The sequence below is a fragment of the Electrophorus electricus genome, chromosome 21 (genome assembly GCF_013358815.1).
Source record: "Electrophorus electricus isolate fEleEle1 chromosome 21, fEleEle1.pri, whole genome shotgun sequence".
Taxonomy (NCBI): Eukaryota; Metazoa; Chordata; class Actinopteri; order Gymnotiformes; family Gymnotidae; genus Electrophorus; species Electrophorus electricus.
Genome location: NC_049555.1, coordinates 1551054 through 1573364, shown reverse-complemented (window position 1 = coordinate 1573364; position 22311 = coordinate 1551054). Strand labels below are relative to the sequence as shown.

General features: G+C 39.2%; 1 protein-coding gene across 2 annotated transcripts in view; it reads right to left on the bottom strand.

The window, feature by feature from the left end:
- The window catches only part of lcor (ligand dependent nuclear receptor corepressor), a 51841-nt gene that overhangs the window by 7266 nt on the left and 22264 nt on the right, over nt 1-22311 (bottom strand). For both annotated transcript variants that reach the window (XM_027010487.1, XM_027010488.1), the window contains 3 exons: nt 10009-10088; nt 6042-6168; nt 3483-3830 (listed from right to left, as the gene is read on the bottom strand). In XM_027010487.1, coding sequence (XP_026866288.1) covers nt 3483-3830; nt 6042-6168; nt 10009-10088 — 555 coding nt within the window. The remainder of the gene's footprint in view (nt 1-3482; nt 3831-6041; nt 6169-10008; nt 10089-22311) is intronic.

Here is a 22311-nt window from a genome sequence, read left to right as displayed (position 1 = left end):
AAGATAAATCAGGATTTTTTTTACAGGAAAAAAAAAAGAACATTTCTACCACATTTTAAATGGTCTTGATACTGCTAGAGACAGAAAAATACATTATGTACTTGTTGGTTGTCTTTGACAGAGATGAACACTGACTACTTTAAAAAAAAGCTTACAAAATATTGGTTTTAATGAAAATGCCAGAAACTGGGCACTGAATTACCTGATTGACAGATAGACTGATACGTAATTCTGACACCATAGAGCAAACCTACTACCTTTAAGTAAGAAGGTCCTGGTAAGGTTCTTTAGTGACTTCAAAGATGCATTGATGCCATAGTCTTGGAAGAATAGATCGTTTACCACTATTTCAAGTTTTATCCATTTAAAGATAATGACTCTTACCATAACAAATGGCTTTGTAATTCTTTATACACTTATATTAATAACTGTCTCATGTTATGGAATATTGTGTTGCTTGTTAAAACCATTCAACATACTTCAAATTGCTAGAAAGGTTCTAATTAAAGTGGTATTTAGAGCTAGCAGTCAAGCTTAGGAATGTTTAGTCTAACTAGCCCAATTATCAACTAAATATTGTCAATTGCTTTATTGAGGGCAGCAATTACATTAAACTCATACAGTATTGTTATAAAATATCCCCCCCGACACTGGCAGTTGGGACCTGCTGGAATGAACCAGCATTAGTAGATGCTTTCCTCATAGGTCTGTGGGGAGATGGGCAAGCAGGAGGTGGCGACCCTGAATGATATGATGCATCTTGCCAAGCCTTACAACCCTCTCCTGTAAGAGAGACACTGCAATCTCTGCAGAGGGTCTCCTCCAGTCCACCAGCAGGACCAGTTGCAGCTCCCGAAGAACCCATGCAGCTGGAGGGTGCTGGAGTTCAATGCAAGCGAGAAGAGCCAAAGAGAAAAGGCAATCTGGTGAGTTGCTCTCCTACACCATCGAAGTTTGGTATTTCTGTGAGAGTTTCGCACAAGGGTCGTTCCCCTCCAGTCACTGTGTTAGTGGACTCTGGTGTAGCACGAAACCTCATGGACCGGAGTTTCGCCAAAAAGCTGAAGATAAAGCTGATCTCATTACCGTCTCCCTTACATATGCATGTGCTTGATGGAGGATCTGTGGACTCAGGTTTTCACTCATGTCCACCTTCAAGTAGACGGAGGGCACACTGAGCACATCTTCTTTTATTTATTTTCTTCTCCCTGTCAGCCCATCACATAGATCTCTTCTGGGTATGCGCACCCAACCTTCACATATCCTGGAAGAAAAATGGCATTCTAGAGTGGGCACCCTCCTGTGATAAGCAATGCTTCCCCAAGCGGGCTGTGCCTCTCCAGTCTACATCCGTACAACAAAAACCTGGAGTACATTCAGACAGCAAAACGTTTAAACTCCACGCAGGCATGGTGGGCTCCTTTTTTCTTCCAGTTTGTTTTCCAGATCACCTTCAGACTGGGGGAGAAGAACGTGAGAGCGGACACACTCTCTAGGTAATATACTGCCAATGCACAATCCACCAATCAAGAGCCAGTGCTTTCCTCCTCTTGCTTCTTGGCAGCCGTGCGATGGGATCTGGATCACAGCTTCGAAGTGGCTAATCCCCATCCTCACTGCCTACCTTGGCTCTACGCTCCACCTAAACACCGCACAGCCCTCATCACATGGGCACACACCTCGTTAGGCACAGGCCATTCGGGGTCAACATGCAGTGCCCAACTATTGCGTGCACACTATTGGTGGTCGGTGACGCACAAGGACATTGTCAAACACGTGTAGACTGTGCAGACTGTGCCTGCAGAAAAACAACATGTACTCCGCCGGCAAGTAAGCTGCTCCCCTTACCCACTCCACAATGTCCCTGATCTTACATGGCCATCGACTTTGTAAATGACCTTCCTGTCTCTGAAGGAAACACCGTCATCCTCGTTTCAGTGGATGGATTCTCCAAAATGGTCAGGTTCATTCCTTTGAAGTCACTACCCAAAGTGTTGGAGACTGCCGATCTGCTATTTCGTCACAGCTTCAGACAGTTCTGGCTGCCTGAGGACATCATCATATATCCGCTGTCCAGATGTGGTGTCAATGCAGCAAACAGGTATGGGAGGAAACTGGCCGACGGTTGGGCTCTGCTATAACTGCCTTTAAAAAAAAGGTAGATAAAAAGCATGGAGAGACCCCACGTTACCCCACGAGACAAAGCACGGGTTGCTACAAGATGGCTGGGTGGGACCCGCAGGCAAGCTGGGTTTGAAATATGCCAGTCCATATGCAGTGCTCAGTTGGATTAATGAGGTCACTTGTAGGACAGGCTTGCCAGGGAACAGCTATGCATTGTTGGCCTTCCATGTGTTGTCCCTAAAGCCTGTGGTGGAAGGAACCCTCTCTGACAAAGAGGACCCATCGAGATCACCGCCGCCACTGCTGGAGATGGAGAGAAGACCCACCTATAAGGTGCGTGCCCTGCTTGATGCAAGACAGAGAGGCAGGTAGCTGCAGTACCTCATAGACTGAGAGGAGTACATCCTGGAGGAACGTTACAGGATAACGGCCTGGGACGCCGCACTCCAGGAGGCTGAGGGGGATCTTCCAGGGGGTTCTGGCCATACAGCAGGAGGCACATGCCAACTTCTGCACAGCAGCACCCGCCCATTCCCCCTGGACTCCTTTACCATACCCTCGCCTCTCACGCACTTTGTGCTGGCAGCATCACAGTAAATCATATACAATAACAGATACTTTTGATTTTTGACTCTCAATCTTATAATCTTGATAATTAACTTATGGTATACTTTCTTATAAAGGAAGTGACGCTTGGAAGAGTTAGGAGAACCTTTAGAACCTCACCTGAAAAATAAAAGTAATTTGGTTTCACTCTGAATAATGTCAACACAAGTTTCATTTTCACATCTTACCTTAGTTATCAGTCTAACTAATGGTGCTTAAATTAAGGGGGGCTTTATCCAGAAAATGTAGTGTCCTCATTAGGGCAATATAATGTGTCCTCATTAGGGCAATATCGTTCATCTGTGTAATCCTGAAACTTTTAACAGCATATTTTGTGCAGAATATTTCCTCACACAAAATAAACACTGTTTTGAATTATTAATTTTGAGGGTCCATCTTTTTGAACAACAAGAGCACAAAATGAGTGTAATGCAGACAAATCTGTAATGCAGACAAATTTGATTACTTAAGAGGGTTGTTCCATTTTTGTTCCCCCCCCCTTTATTTTACTTACCATTGTTAGTCATTATTATTATTATTATTATCATCATCATCATCAAGAATGACAACTATAAATAATACATTTACTCTAAATATTTAAATCATTTCAATTACAAAACAATTGTGTAACCCCAAAACTTTGACTTGTAATGGCCTGTTCAAGATTTGGTGCATTTGCATAGTCATTACGTGGAGTAAAATTGATTTTATTTGAAAGGAAAAATAAAACGAAAATCATTCAAATCATCTACCTTGGTTACAGGGCTCCACATCTGGCTTTTTAACAGTTAGGTCCAGTGGAGAATCCTGGTCAGCCATGAGCAGCTTGCTGAGGACAGGGTTCTGTGCCGAGGCAGCAGTGCTGGTCCCAGGGCCTGTACCACCAAAGAGGGCAGTGGGCGCAGTCAGGGCCAAGTCCAGCAAGGGCGCTTTGGGCAGGCTTTGGTCCTTGGTGCCGTTGAGCTGGGACTGGGGATAGGGTATATCCTGAGTTGAGCTGGTTTTTGAGGTATATTCTGCTGCGAACTGTCTGATCATTCGCTGCATTATTTCCCGTGCCACTAAAGGAATGTGGGGATCCGAGAAGCTTGGGAGGTCTGCTAAAAATGAAACCCAGAGAGCAAATGCATAAATAACTACATACTCTTGAAAAGTTTTTATGTCTTCAGAAACATGACTAGTCTAAGGCCTTTAGTCGGTTAATATGTTACAGGTTTTGAGTTTCAACATCTTTCACTACATAACAAAATTAACTATCTCCTATGTTACATATTTAGCAGAATAATGTATTGCATTTCACACATATTTCATACCAACATAAATAATGAGACACTCTCCTTGAAGGAAACAATCTTAAAAAAGGTATGACACTGATTCAAATTAAAATGTGTTTTTTGCTATTAGCACTTTTTATACAAGTCAACATTACTTCAAGCAAGCCATATCTAAATTTGAGTCCATAGCTCTCACTTGTGGTCTTTCCTTTTCAATTTCTCCCACAGAATTTTAGTGGGATTAATCAGTGAACTGGGAAGGGCATTTTAAAAGCCTGTTTCTGTGGTGAGGAATAATTATGTATCCTATTGAGGCACAAAGTCATAACACCAAAAATACACCATAAATACAACAATTAACAAGTTCCATAAACCTGGTAACCTGTCAGGAATCTGAATCTTGGGTAAGGATAAATCCTTAAACATGGCAATGATCCAAAACAAAGACAGAAATGGGTCATTGAAAACAAAATATATGCAATTTGCTCAATTCCTTAACTTAAACGCTACTGAAATTCTTCGGTTTGAGTTGAAGAACGCTGTCCACAAGAACACAACTAAAACCTTAAAAAATAAACACACAAACAAAAAACTGGAAAGGTTCTGCAAGACAAAAAAAATATTCTTATACATGTATGTAGACACACTACACATGTATGTAGACACACTAGAAATGTATGTAGGCATTCAAAAAGAATTGATAAAATGTTACTTGTATGACAATTGAGACACATAAAAATGCAATGGCAACAGACAACTAACAGTCCTTATCCAATATTACTTGGAGTCTACTATTTTACAGGTTCTTCCATTGCACTGATAGAATGTTTCTTAAAATGATATGCTAATCGTCTCTTTCTCTCTGATTCACACCTCTCTGTCTGCAACCAACTGTGGCAGCAATTTCCCTTTGTAATGATTTTTCACCAGTAGTCTAAGATATATTTTAGGATTTTAACCCATCTCGCTACTGGTCCGGATACAAATCTATAATCAGTTTTCATACAATAAAACTGAACATTCAATAAACAGCTTTATGTTCATCCACATTTTGGACTTCTAGTAGAACATGTGCACCCTCAAGGTTGAATCATGGTTACCCATTCAAAGAAAAAACAACAAACATCAGTGCTAAACAGCTGAGCAACTCTTTATGCCTACCAGTGGCTACCAGTGTATATGCTAATACAGTGTCCAATTAAACATTTCCCCCACATGCCCCCCAGGCCAGTTGATCAGTTTTACTGGCCCTGGGGAAAAACAGCAAAGTAACACTTTTCCATAAAGCTTAGGCCATTAATTGAATACACACTGTATAAGTTTAGGTTTAACACTGACATTCCTAGTTTTGATAAAAATCTTTGTTGGAGTTACAGACTGAGTTGTCTGAGGCTACAAAATCTTGATAAACATAGCCACTGCCAATGGAGAATTCTCTGACCAGGAGAGAACCACATGTATCAAAAGACGGATAAATATTTTCATCTCAGTGAGAATAAATGAAGTCTAACACATTCTCCTGATGTTCAGTGCATACCACTCAGGCTAAGGTAGGTTATTAGCATAGCATTGCAGGCTAGTTTGGTGCAGGAAAGTTACTATCTTAGCTAACTAGCTATATAGTTAAGTGTTACTTAACAAATTTCAGAAAAAGCTATGCTAGCATTTGTCTTATAAAATCCATGAATTCATCATTATGGTGAAACTAGCTTCAGCCAATTAGCATCACAGATGAACTGATTCATGGCTGTGATTGGCGGAAACACTGTAACTGGCCTGAACAGAGCACTGATTGACCAATCAACTTGCCCAGACCATTGAACCATTGCTTATGTTGAACCCTGTAAAGTAAGATCAGCTTTCATGTTTGCCACTGAACTGGTAATTTTAAAAATTAAAGTAAAATTATAATTTGCTCAGAGAGATGTGTGTACATACATAATCTATGTGTGTACATACATAATCTTTCTTCCAACCGCAAACAATTGCCTGCTTACCTATTTATTTAAGATGCGTGAGAAAATGAATACAACTTACCCCTTCTACAGAAGACAGCATTGAGGAAGTCTTCTGCTTGCCTCTCGAGTTTGTTGATATTGGGTTTCTCCTGCCTATATATGTCCACCTCTGATAAGACTTGGTTGCTCAAACCAACCAAGTTCTCCTAAAGGTGATTTTAAAAAATCTTAGTTGAAAACATTTATTATTACACTGAATTCTCTGAATAGTGTTTAATAGTCTCCTCTTAACTGAGAAAGAAAGGTTTAACATCCATAAAAAGGAATAGTGGGAAAAATCAAACAATCATGACTGAATAAAATAAATGTTTTTATTTTGGGCCAACTAAAGGGGCCAGTTGAGCCAGTGCCCAAGTGCCTATCACCACAATGCCCAAGACAGCTCAAAGACTGTGGAAGCACCACTGTTTGTGTAAAAATTATGGGAAGACCAGCCAAAAAGAGGCATTTTTGCTCAGTTTGACTGAACATAGAGCAAGTATAACACAGTCCTATCTTTGAAATACACATGTACAAGGGTTCCCAGTAATAAGCTAGGTTGCTACGTATCTAAGTGATTAGCAGTGAAGATGGCAAGAAACACATTGTTGTCCATGAAAAGTCATCACTACTGTCCCTTTAATCACAAAATTAGATAAGCAGTTTTAAGGGGGCACCGTATTCAAGTAGATTTTTCTTACAAACTTTGGATGCTGATTATGTTGGAGATATTTTAAACATTTAAGATAGCTAGTTAGCTAGTTAACCTGTAATGTGAGGGATTCATAATTTTGCTCATCATCATTGAAACAACACTAGCTTGTAACATGTTCCACTTTGGCCAACATTAACAACCTTACTTGGATTGGATTATTGTAAATGTGCACAAACAAGGTATGCAAGAGATTTTATATTTATTATTGGCTGTAGCTATAAGGGGCTATAACAGTTACACAAAAGTAATGAGAGGAGCCATCCCTTTTAAAACTACATTTGTTTAGTATCGCCAAAACTGCAATGTTATTTCTGTAGAATCTTTTATGTTCAGTACAGTAAAGCTCAGTGCAGAATGTTTTCCCTGGCTACACATAGCTTGCATTGGAATGCTGTTAAGCAGCATTGACTATTGACTATACTTTACCTTAGCAAGCTAAATATGGTTAATCAGCAGCCATGTGTTACTGCGGTTTTTATATTAAAAAGCCAGCCATGTATTGGTGCAGTATTTATCTTATAAAGATTTTTTTTAAAAGAAACCTCAGCCCAAAGGTTTTATGTCAGACAAAGTAATCTAAGAAGACAAAGTAACCCAAGAAGACAATCAGCTCTCAAAAGTGAGGATTTATTACAATAGCAGTTAAAAAGAATCTCAAATCTTGTTTCCTGTATGATTATTTATACACACAAAACAATGTAATGAAACAAAGAAAAAAGTGCTTAATTTGTAGATCCTTTTCACTATCTTTCTCACTGAGCTAGCTAATAAGCTTTACACAGTATGAAAACATAAATCTTCTAAGCAACTGCAAAAATGAGCCACTGTTTTATTATTGATATTATAATCAGTAACTTCCTTCTCATTGATGAAATGCACTTAAACAGTGTTCACTGTGCTTTTCTCAACCATTGGGAATGCTGGGAAGAGTCAGCAGCAATTTCATTGGTCAAAATCCTGATTAGCTGATGACTTCTGGCAGTGTAGAAGTAATGAAAATGGAAATGTTGAATGAGCACATAGGATAAATCTGAATGCACAAACAGCCTCCCCAAACAAAAGCGCAGTGGGTCTGGCAGATCTGGGTAGGAGCAGGATGTATCACAGAGTGTACATACAGTTGTATGATGCATTGCAAGATAAATCTTAATGAGACCAGGGTAAATGTGAGTGAGCACATGTGTTTTGCATGATGGCAAAGAAAATGTGTGAGATCTTGGTCAATCATGCTCACATTTTTAAAATGTGCGCTCAGTTTTAGGCTCCAATGTTAAATATTTTTGCACTTTAAAACAATTTTCACTTTTTTAATAATAGGTTACATTTGGGTATAATTATAATCATGAAATACTTGAGTGTGAGTGAGCTTGGAGTAATAAACAAATGTTACATAAATCATTTATTTTTTATTTTTTTACTGAAACACATACATAACCAATTGCAAATGAAAATGACATGAGCACAGTATGGGTTTTTGGTCTTCACTGGTTAATCAGTGAAGCTGAATGAGGAACACGTTCATGCACAAGGAGACAAATTACAAGAGGTACATATGTAGACCACAGTACAAACACCATCAAAACATAAGCAAGGCCCAACATACGTCAAAGACATAGTATGACATCCAGGGTTAAAAATGTAATTCCAAACCTAAGTGTCATACTAAATTGATTGTCATGTTACAATCTCTAGACATACACAACTCAGTCACCTTTTCATTAGTACTGACTACAAAAATCAATGCAGACAATGTGTTATTTGGGTAGCAGACCACTGTCATTGTGACACTGACATGATTATGCAAACATATATAATTAACTTTTGTGTCAGAATCACTAGTTGACTTTTGAGCATTTCCTGTGTTTTTAAATGTTGTTGAGTTTCTAGATGTTCGGCTCCTCTAACAGTTTTCAGTAAGACCAGGTTTCAGTGTTTTACCCCAAAAAGGAGCATTACCTTCAGATTGACAGGTTGAATATTGGTCTATGTTACACTGAAATTACTGTTGCTTAAATATGAAGCCTTCTTTGCTGCATTAATCAACACCATATTTCTTGGTAAATAGCATGTAAAGAATTCGGTATTATTTTGATGGTATGAGCTCAGCTCACATGTATAGCAAGATATGAAGGTCAGGGTCCAGAGAAGCTTCTGTAAAAAGCACTTCTCACATAGAAAATATGCTAAGCAACTAATGCGCACATTGTTGCCATATACCAACAGACAACTTTGTATCCAATACTGGCTAGCTACTTTGTCATCACACTTTCTTTCCAGACACAGCCTAATTGTGGTGATGAGGAAGCAGCTTACTTTACTGCCAGTAATTTTACATTTCATATTAAACCTTACATACATATTTGTATTATGCATTTTATAAGTAATTAAACTTAGCCTCTTATATTCACTTCGTAATTTTTTCAACTGTTACTGTTGCCCTCTGTGCAATATTCTCTTCTCACTATGACTGAGTTTCTGATAAACCATTTGAACATGTCAAAATTCCATCCTGCTAAAAGCAAAGTAGTTTGCTGTATTGTTTTTTAATGAATGATTGCTTTCTGACCATCTTGTAACCACTTCTCACAAGATTTGATAATGTCATTTTGAACGTGTCAGTTTTCTCCTAAAGTAATGAAGACTAATTTACAGACCTTTATGTTTCTCTGTCCAATTTTGTAGAATGTAAATTTAAGTCAATTACCCTAGGGACCATGACCAATGGGAGCCCTATAAAATGTAATTGTTATTGCAGCCTTTTGTGAAGTGTTTATTGTGGAAATCCATGTCACAATGGCCCAAAAAAAATGGCAGTCGTGGCAGTAGTAGCTCAGTGGTTAAGGTACTTGACTAGTAATTGGAAGGTTGCCCGTTGAAGCCCCAGCACCAGGTTGCCATTATTGGGTCCCTGACCAAAGCCCTTAACCCTCATTTGCTCAAGTTGTACTAAGTCATGTTTATAAGTTGCTTCGGATAAAAGTGTCAGATGAATGCTGCAAATGTAAAAAAATGACATATTGTGCAGCCCTAGTAGCAATTGCTGAGCTAGTACTAGTTTATCAGGTACAGCAAGTGTTACTAGGGTTTGTACACATGTCAGTGTTGCTGCTATGAGTTGAGAGTGGTCTTCTACCCCAAATTATGCAGCCATCAGCAAATCTGTTCAAAAACTGACCACCAGTCAAAGGCAAGAAGCTGGCTAACACCAATTGACCCATATGGTAGAATTAAAAATCTGAAAAGCTATACTGATAAGGACACCAAGGAAATGCCAGAAAGAAAAATCAGTTACCTTCACTTTCTCTCGTCTTAAGCAGCAGAAGAGACAATTTTCATCAAATGACCAATCTGAAACCCCCTTTGGCTCACAATCTGCAGGGACGGGGTGGGGGGGGAGAGAGAAAGAGAATCTTATGGCTGGGCATAGTAACATACCCTCATATCTTAAAATCTCTACAAATGTTATTGCTTAAGAAAAGGACATTAATAATAAAATATCAACCGTTAAATAATTTTATTTCAATAAGGTATGTCGAAACCAATAACATAAAAAGGCTTAAAAACGTAAAAGCTCAGCGGCAATAATAATTTACTGGTATTAAGTATCTTAAGATCTTGAGTCATCAATATAATGAAGCAGCAACCTGCTAACTATTATTTCAGTATAATATGTTGACTTAGTATTTCTTTATTTTACATTAATATTTGTTAATATTGTTATTTTAACATATCACAAAAACTGGTAACTATAATGTGAGATGATGAAACATTGTCACTTGTCAGGCATACTCCTAAACATCTTTTTAACTTCTGACATATGTTATTGTAAATTGCATTTTCCAAATGGTACTTTGATAAAGTACCTCTGAAAAAGTTATCCTACTTACATACACTATCCTTGAGGAACTGTGTCCTCTCTCTACTCCACAAAACAAAGATAAAATTGATCCGGGTCTTTTTGTAATCATCGAGGACTTGGTCAAAAAACAAAAATACATTTAATGACATCAAACCTAAGCGCTATAAAGTGTAACCATTAGCTCCCTCCATCCTCTTCACCTACACCTCAGAACTGACCACAAAGCCCACATGGTCGATATGCCAGAGCAGAGGCAGAGTCTATTTAGCAGTCTAGCATGCTGACGATGTCACAAGCATTAGAACCAGAGAAGACATAAGCTTCACAGTTTCACCTACATAAAGTTTTGCCTAACCAATTTTGTGAATATACTAGACAGTATAAATCTGGACTGTCAGACGTAGACTGACCTCATCAGTGCTGACATGAGTGTATGACACCGTGCTGTCAATATTAAATGTGGGCATATTCAACTATTTTATATTCAACTATTCAACTATACAATCCACTAGCAGTGAAGCAGAGTTGCGGAGAAAAAATATATTTTACATTTTATAAATGTTGTTTATTTTGCCTTTATTTGTTTATATTTGTTTATATTACTGCTTGTACAGTGTGCAATGCATGTTACCTATTGCTTATTATTTTCTTTTCTTTATTACTTTTTTCTTTATTTACTCATATATTTAAGTTTTTCCCTCTTATTAGTTGGCTAACTCATTGTGCGCTTTTCAACATATCCACTCCATTAAACCATCTTTGACTAAATGAACCCAAATTAATAAGTGTTATAATTTTGCTAGATCTGTATCTCAAATGAGCAAGCTAGGTAGCTAGCTATCAAACAGATAATAGGCAAACATCAATGAGATTTATATATTATTAACATTAATATTATGTTACCAGACACTAAGGGTCTGTTTACACCTTGCATTAATGTTTCATATCCGGATAGTATCTGGATATACTTTGGCTGTGTTCAGTTTACATGTCTCACTAAAATACATCCTCAGATGAGATCTGATTTTACTCTCCTGCATAAAAAGCACAGCAAAACAATTCTTCATGTCCATTTTACCTCTTTTTGGTTTCTCACAGTGCATTATATGCTGCCAAATGGTGTGTCTGTGTGGGGGGGAGAATGACATTTAAAGCAGCCAGCAAATCATCTGTTGGTGGAGGAGAAGGATGGTCTTGCAGCTTCTGTCATTTCTGCAGTGGTCAGTGTCACTATTGTCATTTTGTGCAAAAAAGGACATTTTGGGAACGAAAGAAAAGTCAGGACTAGTGGTAAAGAATTCATTGATACACAATACCTTCCATTCCTTCACATATGACACCAGACATTGAATTTAATTTGTGAGAAAATATCCTCTCAGCTGTTGTCAGACATATTTCCATTTGTAAATGTATGTGGATATTGAAAAACACATTCCATTTACGCTTGCATTAAATGTGGTGAAGATTTGCCTCTGACCACCTCCGAATGTTGTCTGAGTGATCTGATTCTAATCACAATGTATCCTGGGGGTGTTAACACCTGGCTTTTCATGTAGCCAAATGAAATCCAAATATGATCTGATCACCCAAAATGCATGTAATGTAAGGTGTAAACAGCCTGTCTAAGAGCTATGTGCTAAAGAAAAACATAATTGCTGAGAGATTTTATTTTTACCATGTCAGATGATAAAGCCAAACAGCAACGCAGAACAGCGTGCGACTTCTCAGTGGTTCATGTATTAGAATGAAAACTAAGACAAAAAACTAATTGCAGAATACAGAAAAATATAGTTTTTCAGTTTCAATTATTAAATATCATTATAAAAAAAAAAAAAGTTACTTTAGTTACTTAACATTTGACATAATTTAGATGATAACTCGGATCAATTATGCTAGACACAACACAGCTTGACTACTGCCAGCCCTGTTAAATCTAAACATTTCTTAAACCATACCTTTCCAGTAACGTGAACTAGGCTAAAAGGTCTCAACAGAGCTTGATTACTGCCAGCCCTATTAAATCTAAATTAATTAAATTGTCCTACTCAGTAAGGCACCCACTGCGAACCCTGTTGAAAGAGCTCTGGTTATAGGACCCTATTTTGCAACACGTGAAATGAGCTAGTAGTAAACTGTATACCGGGGGCCAGGCTGCTGGACATTGCATGTAGGAGCTGTAGTGAAGACAGATTAATAATGATTCCACTTGAGATGTTCTAACCTGGCCAAATGAGGGGCTCTCCTCCATTTCTGGGCCACAGTCCAGACCTGGGACATGCTGGTGCCTGGAGGATTAGCAACAAAGCCATAAAATGGCCCAGCTACATATACAGCATTTAGCTGACGCTTTTATCCAAAGCAACTTAGAATTATGACTGAGTACAACTTGAGCAATTGAGGGTTAAGGGCCTTACTCAGGGGCAGTGCTTGAACCAGCAACCTTCTGAGTACCAGTCAAGTACTTTATCCACTGAGCTACCATTGCCCACAGCTATCAAGATGGCCTTGTCCCTGACAAGCCCCCTTCTCTCTAATGGTCACAAACTGATGGACAGTAAGGTGAAAGGCTCTTACCAGCCTGGGTATAGTAAGGAAGACCATAAATTCCCTCAAATTCCTACCAGAACAAGTAACCTTGCTCACCGCACATATTCACAAAGTAACAACATACCATTTAATCTACTATGATGTCAAATAATCAACCAATAATGTATGGTGATTTTAATATAATTTCCCAATTTTGATGCGTGCTCCTGTTGTTTTATAAATACCTGCTGTCGTATTATTCTTATTATTATGTTCATTACTTGTCCTTCATTAACTCATATTATTCACTGATATTACCTTATCTGTATGTTGCTTACTTCATGAATATTGTAAACAAATTGTTATTCAATCCTAGTTGTGTTAGACGTTTGTAACATCTATAAACCAGGAAAGTAATTAAAGTGATTATCAAAATGCTCTACCCTCATTCTGTAGTAGTAGTAGTAGTATCCCTTTATTGCTTTATTTCCTTATTTTCTTTATAATTGATTCTTGATACATCCTATGCATTCCTGTATCTCTTAAATTATTTTCCCCCGTTCACGAACAGAGGCTATTGAATATGCATGACCTAGGCAGGCCTGGTTTCTTCCAAAAGATAATTGACAATTTCTACCTCCTCAGTTGAGAGGTGAGGAGAGGAGTCTGTCGAGTTGGCAGACTAGTAGGGTCCGAGGTGTGAACTGCCACTGAAACGGGGGGGTGCAACCCCCCTCCTCCACTAAACTTCGCCGAAGACATTTTTTTGCTTCTTTTTATTCGTTTCTTAAACAAGTCAATAACCTCTCGATAAGCAGGTAAAAATACTGAGTTGTCTTTGTTTACAATATTTTAATTGGATGTTGTATCTTCTGTTATTACCTTATTTATTTATTTTTGTTAGTGTATATTTGTTGTAATTGGCCCATCATGGCTCTTATTGAACATACCTGTCTGGACGAGACTGGAAATTCCAATACACTGCCCACTTTAATTTCGGAAAAGGTCTGCCTGCGAAGACCTATGTGATTCTCACTAGAGCCATATCCTAAGGTCTTCTCTCCTGATCCTCCTATTAGACTGTAGGCATATTTTTATTACGAATTTGTTGGTAACTTTCCTTTGTTGGCCTTGATCGATAAGTAGATTACCCAGTTGATTCTGCCAATAGATTGAATTTCTCTAATTATTTTTTAAATGATTTATTTTTTGAAAAACATTTTAATTGTCTTCTAGTCCTTTTAGCTTTCGAGTTATTTTAATTAATCTAGTTCCCTGTATCCACCACAATTTTGTTTGTGTTAACCTTAGCTTGTTTACATTGTTATGCTTGTGATTATAATGATTCTAGTGAACTAGCCACTACTGGTCATTAATAGAGTCTTAGTCACTAATTGCAGTGCATGTTTTCTTATCTTGGCTTAGTCATTAATACACTAATTAAAATTAATACATTTTCCCTGTTAATTAGTGTGGTGCTGCAATTAAATTTAACAACTGTAACTGACAATTCATTAAAAGTACAAAATTCACTACATAGCTAACGATATACACCTTCGCCAGTTAGAAATTACTAAAAATAATATTGCAGAGGTGTGTCAATTAGCAAAGGTGATGTCTGATGCTGTAGTATGCTCTGGTCTCATACCAAAGCGGTGCACCGATATAACGTACAGCTGGTTATCTTCACTGAACTGCAGGCTGTCCAAGTGGTGCTCACAAAACAGTGTGGGGATTATAGATAATTGGACCACATTCGAGGGCAAGCCTGGCCTTTTAGGGCATGATGGTATCCATCCTACCAAGGAGGGTGTTGCTTTCCTTTCCTATAACATAAGCCACAATCTTATGACAGACCTAACAGAAACATGGATGAAGCAAAATGAGTAGCTTTAAATGAAACGTGTCATTCTGGGTACAGTTACATACACCACCCTCATCTAACTGGACATGGAGGCGGCACATTAGGCATAAACCAGAAAGCTGGTTAAGATTTTGAGTCCTTTGAAATACATTTTTACTAGCATAAATTATGTAGCCAGCGATAAGAAGCCCACCCAGCCTCTTCCACAAATCGGCATCTACAGGCCACCAGGACCCTATTCTGAATTTATTAACAAGTTTGAAATTTTCTCTCTAAACTAGTCACTCTAGTAGAAAGAGCCATTATTGGTGATTTCAATATTCACCTAGAGATCAGCCTTTAGTTCTATATAAGAATCAATTAGTTTCACCCAATGTATAAGAGAACCCACACACTCTGGTGGACATATGCTTGATTTAGTTCTGACATACGGTGTAGACATAGAGATCAAATTCATACTACCCCAGTCTGATGCCATCTCAGACCATTCCCTCATTTCATTTAAACTACATATAAGCCACAGTATAGTAACCCCATCTCGCTACTACACCAGACGCATGATCACGTCAGCCACTGCATCAAGATTTATTGCAAATCTCCCAGACTTATCATTTGTGACTGGGATACCCTCAAACTCCATGGAACTTGATCAAATGACTGACTGTTTAGAATTAGTATTCCGCTGCACACTTAATGATGTTACTCCACTTAAGAATATAAAAATTAGGGGCAAATTATTACCTTGGTATAATGATCACATTCGAAATTTAAAACAAAACACTTGAAAAATACAAAGTAAATGACACCGCACTAAACTTGTAGCCTTCCAACTTACATGGAAGGAGAGCCTTCTTAAGTATAAGGAACTTATTACCGCTCAAACAGCTTATATCTTGACCCTTATAGAAAATAACAAAAATAATCAGAGATTTCTAATTGGTACAACTGCATATCTAACTAGGAATAAAACTGACACCAGTGCTCAGATTACAATATCACAGTAGTAAGGAGTTCATGATTTTCTTCCAATGAGAAAATTAAGCACATTAGAAATAACATTCAGAGCATGACATCAGTTAGATAGAGATCAGAGCCACGAATCCAAAAAAGACTAGAATCCTCTATATCTATCCAAGACCCAGAACTTACATCTCTGATCTCACGCTCAAAATCCTCCACTTGCTTACTAGATTCACTGCCCACAAACCTTAAGGAATTCCTACCTGTAAGTAATTGAACCTTTACTAAATTTTATAAACTCCTCCTTGAACATTGGCTACATACCTATATCATTCAAATTAGCAGTAATCAGACCACTTATCAAAAAACTAACATCGACCCATGACAGGTGTCAAACTACAGGCCGACCTCAAACCTTTCAATTATTTCCAAGGTCCTAGAAAAAGCTGTAGCTCAGCAACTGAGCTTAAACCTGAATCAGAACAAGACACACAAAGTCTTTCAAATCAGGCCTCATCATAGTATAGAGACAGCACTGATTAAAGCAGTTAACAGCCTGTTGTTGGTTTCTGACCAGGGTTATGACTCCTTGCTTATATTGTTTGATCTGAGTGCAGCATGTGACACTACAGATCACAACATTTTACTAGATAGACTCAAAAATGTTGTTGGAATTAGGGGAACAGCCCTTTCCTAGTTTAAATCTTATCTAGCCGGTCGCTACCAGTTTGTTAACATAAATGGAGACTTCTCAGCATACAAGGTTAGATATGATGTCCCACAAGGATCTGTTCTAGGGCCTATGCTTTTTTTATATATATGCTACCTCTAAGTGACATTGTATGTAAACACTAGTTTCCACTGCTACACTGATGAAACAGCTATATGTCTTAGCCAAACTAGAAGACATATCATCTTAGTATTATTGATGAATACAAAAAGGATGTCAGACACTGGATGTTGAGAAACTTTCTCTCACTTAATCCTGACAAAACAGAGGTGCATCTATTAGGCCCAGAAACAGCTAGGTCCTCACTCTCTAATTACTCAATGAACCTCAATCACATCTTTTGTAAGAGTTAAAGATGTTGGAGTAATTGTGGATCCCAGTCTCTCATTTGAAACTAATGTAAATAGTGCACAACTCTCAGAGGAGTTCAAAGACAGAGAAAATTAAGATAAACAGATGGTGCTTTCACCCTGCCACTCTCAAACATTCGGTCATGTTTGTTGATGGTGGAGCAGTGGGGCTCTGATGTCTCAGGAAGCCCTCATATTTCTGCTACCTTATGGCTTTCCTTTGTAGCTAAGGTGTTAAAGCTAGTTCAGCAATTTGTTTCTTTTCTCCAGAGAACTTCTACTCTTCTTATAACTTCTACTCTTCTTTCTTTTCTGATGCTCAAACTAGAAGGGGTATTTTTGCTTGTCTTCCCTTTAGACCAGCCTGAACACCATGGACTTTCCTGCTGTACCTGACTGGCTTTAGTGCATGTTCCACCTTCTCTTCTTTACTGAAGAGCCAATCACCTTCACGATGGCATCGGTGAGGTTAGCTGCCGTCACGACTGCTCCAACCACACTTTGCACTTTTTTTTTGCTTTTTTATTTTGCAAATTTTCGCAATTAAAATTTTTTTCTCTTCACCACAATGTCATCTCATACAACAGAGAGGCTCTTGGTTCTATTGTTTTACAAAACACTCACCTCAAGCCATTTCTAACCTCGGACCCAAGCTGGCTGAGTGAGATCCTGAGGGAGAACAAAGGAAACGCGAGGAAAAGGCCTTGAGGAAAGTGAGCCAGCGTGAGGAACAGGCTGAGGGCTCGGGCCCACCGAGCTCCCTTACCTAGCATCCTGCTAGCCAATGTCCAGTCTCTGGATAACAAGCTTGATGACCTCTGGGCCAGGAGAAAGTTCCAGAGGGACATTTGGGACTACAATTTCCTCTGCTTCACTGAGTCATGGCTGAACCCAGCGGTAACAACCCAAGCTATCCAGCCAGCCGAGTTCTTCTCGGTACACCACATGGACAGGACGGCAGAATCAGGGAAGTCGAAAGGTGGTGGGGTGTGCGTGACGGTAAACAACAGCTGGTGTAACAATGCTAATGTGATTTCTCTTGCCTGCCCTTGCTCACTCAACCTGAAGCTGCTTGGCCTCAAGTTTCGTCCTTTTTACCTTCCTCGTGAGTTCACCTCAGTCATCGTCAATACTGTGTACATTCCACCTCAGGCTAACACGGACACCGCACTGTATGAACTTCATGAGGCTCTCACAGTTTCAGTTACATCACCAGGATACTGCACTTATTGTGTTTGGGGATTTCAACCGCGCTAACCTCAAGCATGCAGTGCGCAAATTTTATCAGCACATAACCTTCCCCACCAGGGGAAATAGGACACTAGATCACTGCTACACCCCATTCAAAGACAGTTATAAAGCACTAGCTGATCCACCTTTTGGTAAGTTGGCCCACACCGCCATCTTCCTCATACCAAAATATAAACAAAGGCTGAAACGGGAAACTCTGGTTCAGAGGGAGGTTGCGTGCTTGAGAGACTAATCGGCGGCTGCTCTGTAGGGCGCTCCGGATGACACAGACTGGGAAATGACGCAGACTGGGACAGTACAAGTCTGCGGCATACGGAGTGCACAGGGCGGTCAAAGAGGCAAAGCGGCACTACAGGAAGAAACTAGAGTCACAGAATGGCTCCAGAACCCTGTGGTAGGGACTACGGAGGATTACAGACTACAGGAGCCCACCCTCCGGACTGATGAGCACGGATGAGTCTCCTGATGAAGTGCTTTGAAAAGCTGGTCAGAGACCTCTTCACTGCCAGCCTCCACTGACCCACTGCATTTCGGCACAACCGCTCCACTGACAATGCAATTGTACATCTGCTTCACACCACACTGACCCACCTGGACAAAGGGAGGGGTAATTATGATAAAATGGTGTTTGATGACTACAGTTCAGCATTTAACACTATTGTCCCCATCCAGAATCACCACAAAGTTGGAGATCCATACACACAGGTATGGATGCAGTCCCAGATCCTCCAACTTCCTAACAGACAGACCACAATCAGTACGGGTGGGCAACTGCATCTCATCCACCCTCACCCTCAGGACTGGAGCCCCCCAGGGTTGTGTCCCAAGAGCCCTGCTTTACTCACTGTACACCTACAACTGCGTGACCACTTCCAGCTCTACCAACATCGTCAAGTTTGCTGACAATACCGCCATCATGGGCGTGATCTTGGGCAATAACGAGAGGGCCTACCAAGATGAGATTAAACACATGGAGAACTGGTGCCAGGAAAATAATCTCCTCCTAAACGTTAGCAAGACAAAGGAGCTGATTGTGGACTGCAGCAACAAGCAGGAACGGCACTATCAACCTCTTAAGATCAACGGAACCATGGTGGAAAGAGTAGACAGTTTCAGGCTTGTCAGCGTCTTTACCACCTCAGATGCCTAAGAGACTTCAGACTGCCCTCCAAGGTGCTGCAGAACTTCTATACCTGCACTATTGAGAGCATCCTCACGGGGAACATCACAGTCTGGTTTGGGAACAGCACCAATCAGGACAGACAAGCTCTCCAGGGGGTGGTGCATTCAGCAGCGCGCATCACTCATACGGAACTTCCTGACCTGCAGACCATCTATTGTAAGTGGTGCTAGACCAAGGCCAGTAGGATTGTGAAGGACCCTACCCATCCTGATAATAGGCTCTTCTCTCTTTCGCTCCCTGAAGACTAACACGGAAAGACTGAGGAGGAGCTTCTTCCCACAGGCCATTCGGGCTCTGAACCAGGGCAACTGATGGGACTACTCTTCATTCACTGGATTCCCCCACTGGTCTAGACCATTGTTCACTATAACATCATACACAGTTTTACACACCCATATTTTGCTATTTGTACTGCGCCATATTGCACCTTCACCCTGAGCTACATAATTGAATAGTTGTACATTTATATATAATCATACTTGTGTTCATACATTCCCTTTAGATTTATTTATTCATCCATATTCACATTTATCTATTTTTTTGCCCCCAGACAAATTCTGTTTTATAGCTTAGACTTTATTTTACTTCCTTTACAAATACATTTTAGGATCTATTTCAGTTTAACCTTATATTACCTGTCACGGAATGCTTGCCTCCCCAGAGTCACGTGGTTTGGCCTGCCATATGCAGTGGGAGGGAGGTTTTGTTTGTAACCACACCTGCACACACCTGCACCTTGTTCGTCTAAATGTATATAAACCCGTGTCAAAGTGTGCAGGGTGTTGGTTATCGTAGGCGTAATGTGTGGATGTTTCGTGTTAATGTAAAATGTACTCTTGTTTCTTGTATCTGTCTAACGTTAACCATTTCATGTTCCTCGTGTGTGAATCTTGTGAGTGCCGTTAGTGTCATATGTTAATAAATGTATGTCCCAGTCAGTGAAGTCTTATCTATATATTTTTCTGTGTCTCTCCTCGGTTTATGGGCAGAGCCATCACCAAAGGCCATTTATACTGTGTATGACTATGTATGCGACAAATAAACATTTATTTGATTTGATTTGAACACCGCCATCGGCTTTTCTGATAGATTGTGGTTAACGGTTTCCTGTGCAGACTCTGAATTAAACTACTAATTGTTTTTTTACTGAATAATCTGTGTACCTCCTACCAAATATTCGTTAGTCCTTTCTTTTAGCTCATAAGCTACTCTTGTAAGTTTTATAGCAAATTATTTACAAGCTGTGGTTACAAAGCAAAAGCAACTTTATTGATTATGTGATATTAAGTTTCGGTTTCCCTTGCTATCAGGGAGTGTTACCTTGGCTTGCTCATTAGGGGCCAAGACCAAGCTCGCACAAGTTTCTGAATTTCAGTAAAGCCGATTTGTGACATGCTGTATAAAAAGCTCTACACAAATGAATCTGATCTGAATTGAAAACACTGTATTCCAACATAAAGGCATTACACCAACAGCCAAACATAGTGTTGGCTGTGTGATTGTCTGCGGATACTTTGCTGCTTCAGGGCTTGGATTTGTCATATTTGGCAAAACGAAAACCGTACCTTTGGCAAAACCACAAATTCTACTCTCTAACAGAAAATTCTGCAGGAAAATGCCAGGTCCATAATCTCAAGATCAAGCAACAGTGGCTTTTGTAACACAATCCAAATCACAAAAGCAAGCTCACCTCTCAGTGACTAAAAACAATACTAACCACCTTAAAAAAATAAGGTGTTGAAATGACTTCCATTACATTTTGTAGGAGGATTTTGTGAGACAATTAGTGTGACAAATATGTAAACACTAAGGACATGAGATGACAGACAGCATTGTACAGCTTGGATACATAGTCATGATTTGGATTGGTGTAGAATAGAAAACCAAATAATATCTTGTCAAGTGCCTTCTCTCACACCTCTAAGTACATTTCAAATTGTATTATCCGCCCTTTCATCACTGGTGACTCTCTGCCCGTGTGACCAAAATATTACTTGTTGGAAGATTATTCTCCACATGACAAACCCAGACATGATAGTGACATGGTGCTGTATGTTAAGCTGGCACAAGTTTATCTTCAGGCACAGCACTGTTCCTTTTTTTTTAACATGTCAGTGTCACTGCTGGATTGAAAGTGATCTGCTATAGAAAGGAACCTAGGTCACAAAGTACCTGTTATTCACACACCAAACAATGAGAAGCTGGAGCATGGCTTTATACAATTTCTGTATGTCAGCTGAAGGGTCTGTGACTATACAACTAACATGGTACTTCCAATAAAGTTCCTGGTTTGTAATAGTATAAATCAAAGTACGTATGGATTATTTTATGGTATGTTATCATTTGGCTGGAGTGGGGTATGTTGCTGAGGTCTATTGCTGTAACACAGTAAAGCACATATCAAACCCTGTTTAAATTATCTACATATATAATTATACTATTGTCCAAATTTAGTACAACACACCTAGTAATTATCAAGCTCCAGGTATAAAAGGCTTGGATGACTGTTATATCAAACGCAAGCTCATGGAAAACAAGGAAACAAATCAGGCTTCTGTCTGATAGATGATAAATGAAAGAACATTCTGATACTGATTGAAAGAAACATTTTTCTTACAAAGAAGCAGCAATAAATCTATTTTTACTGCTACCATTTCCCATTCCATAGCTAAATTAATTTCATAGCAACCATGCAAATAATGTGAGAAAAGGTTAAAAAAAAAAAAAGCCAACTTCTGTTGCTATTTTCTGTAGGTCTGTTGCCATGACACTGAATATTCATAAAGCTTTTTTATTTATTTTAGTCCTGATTCCTAACTGACTGTTCATCCATCAATTTCAAATTAATTGCCCCTTGAATAATTACATTATC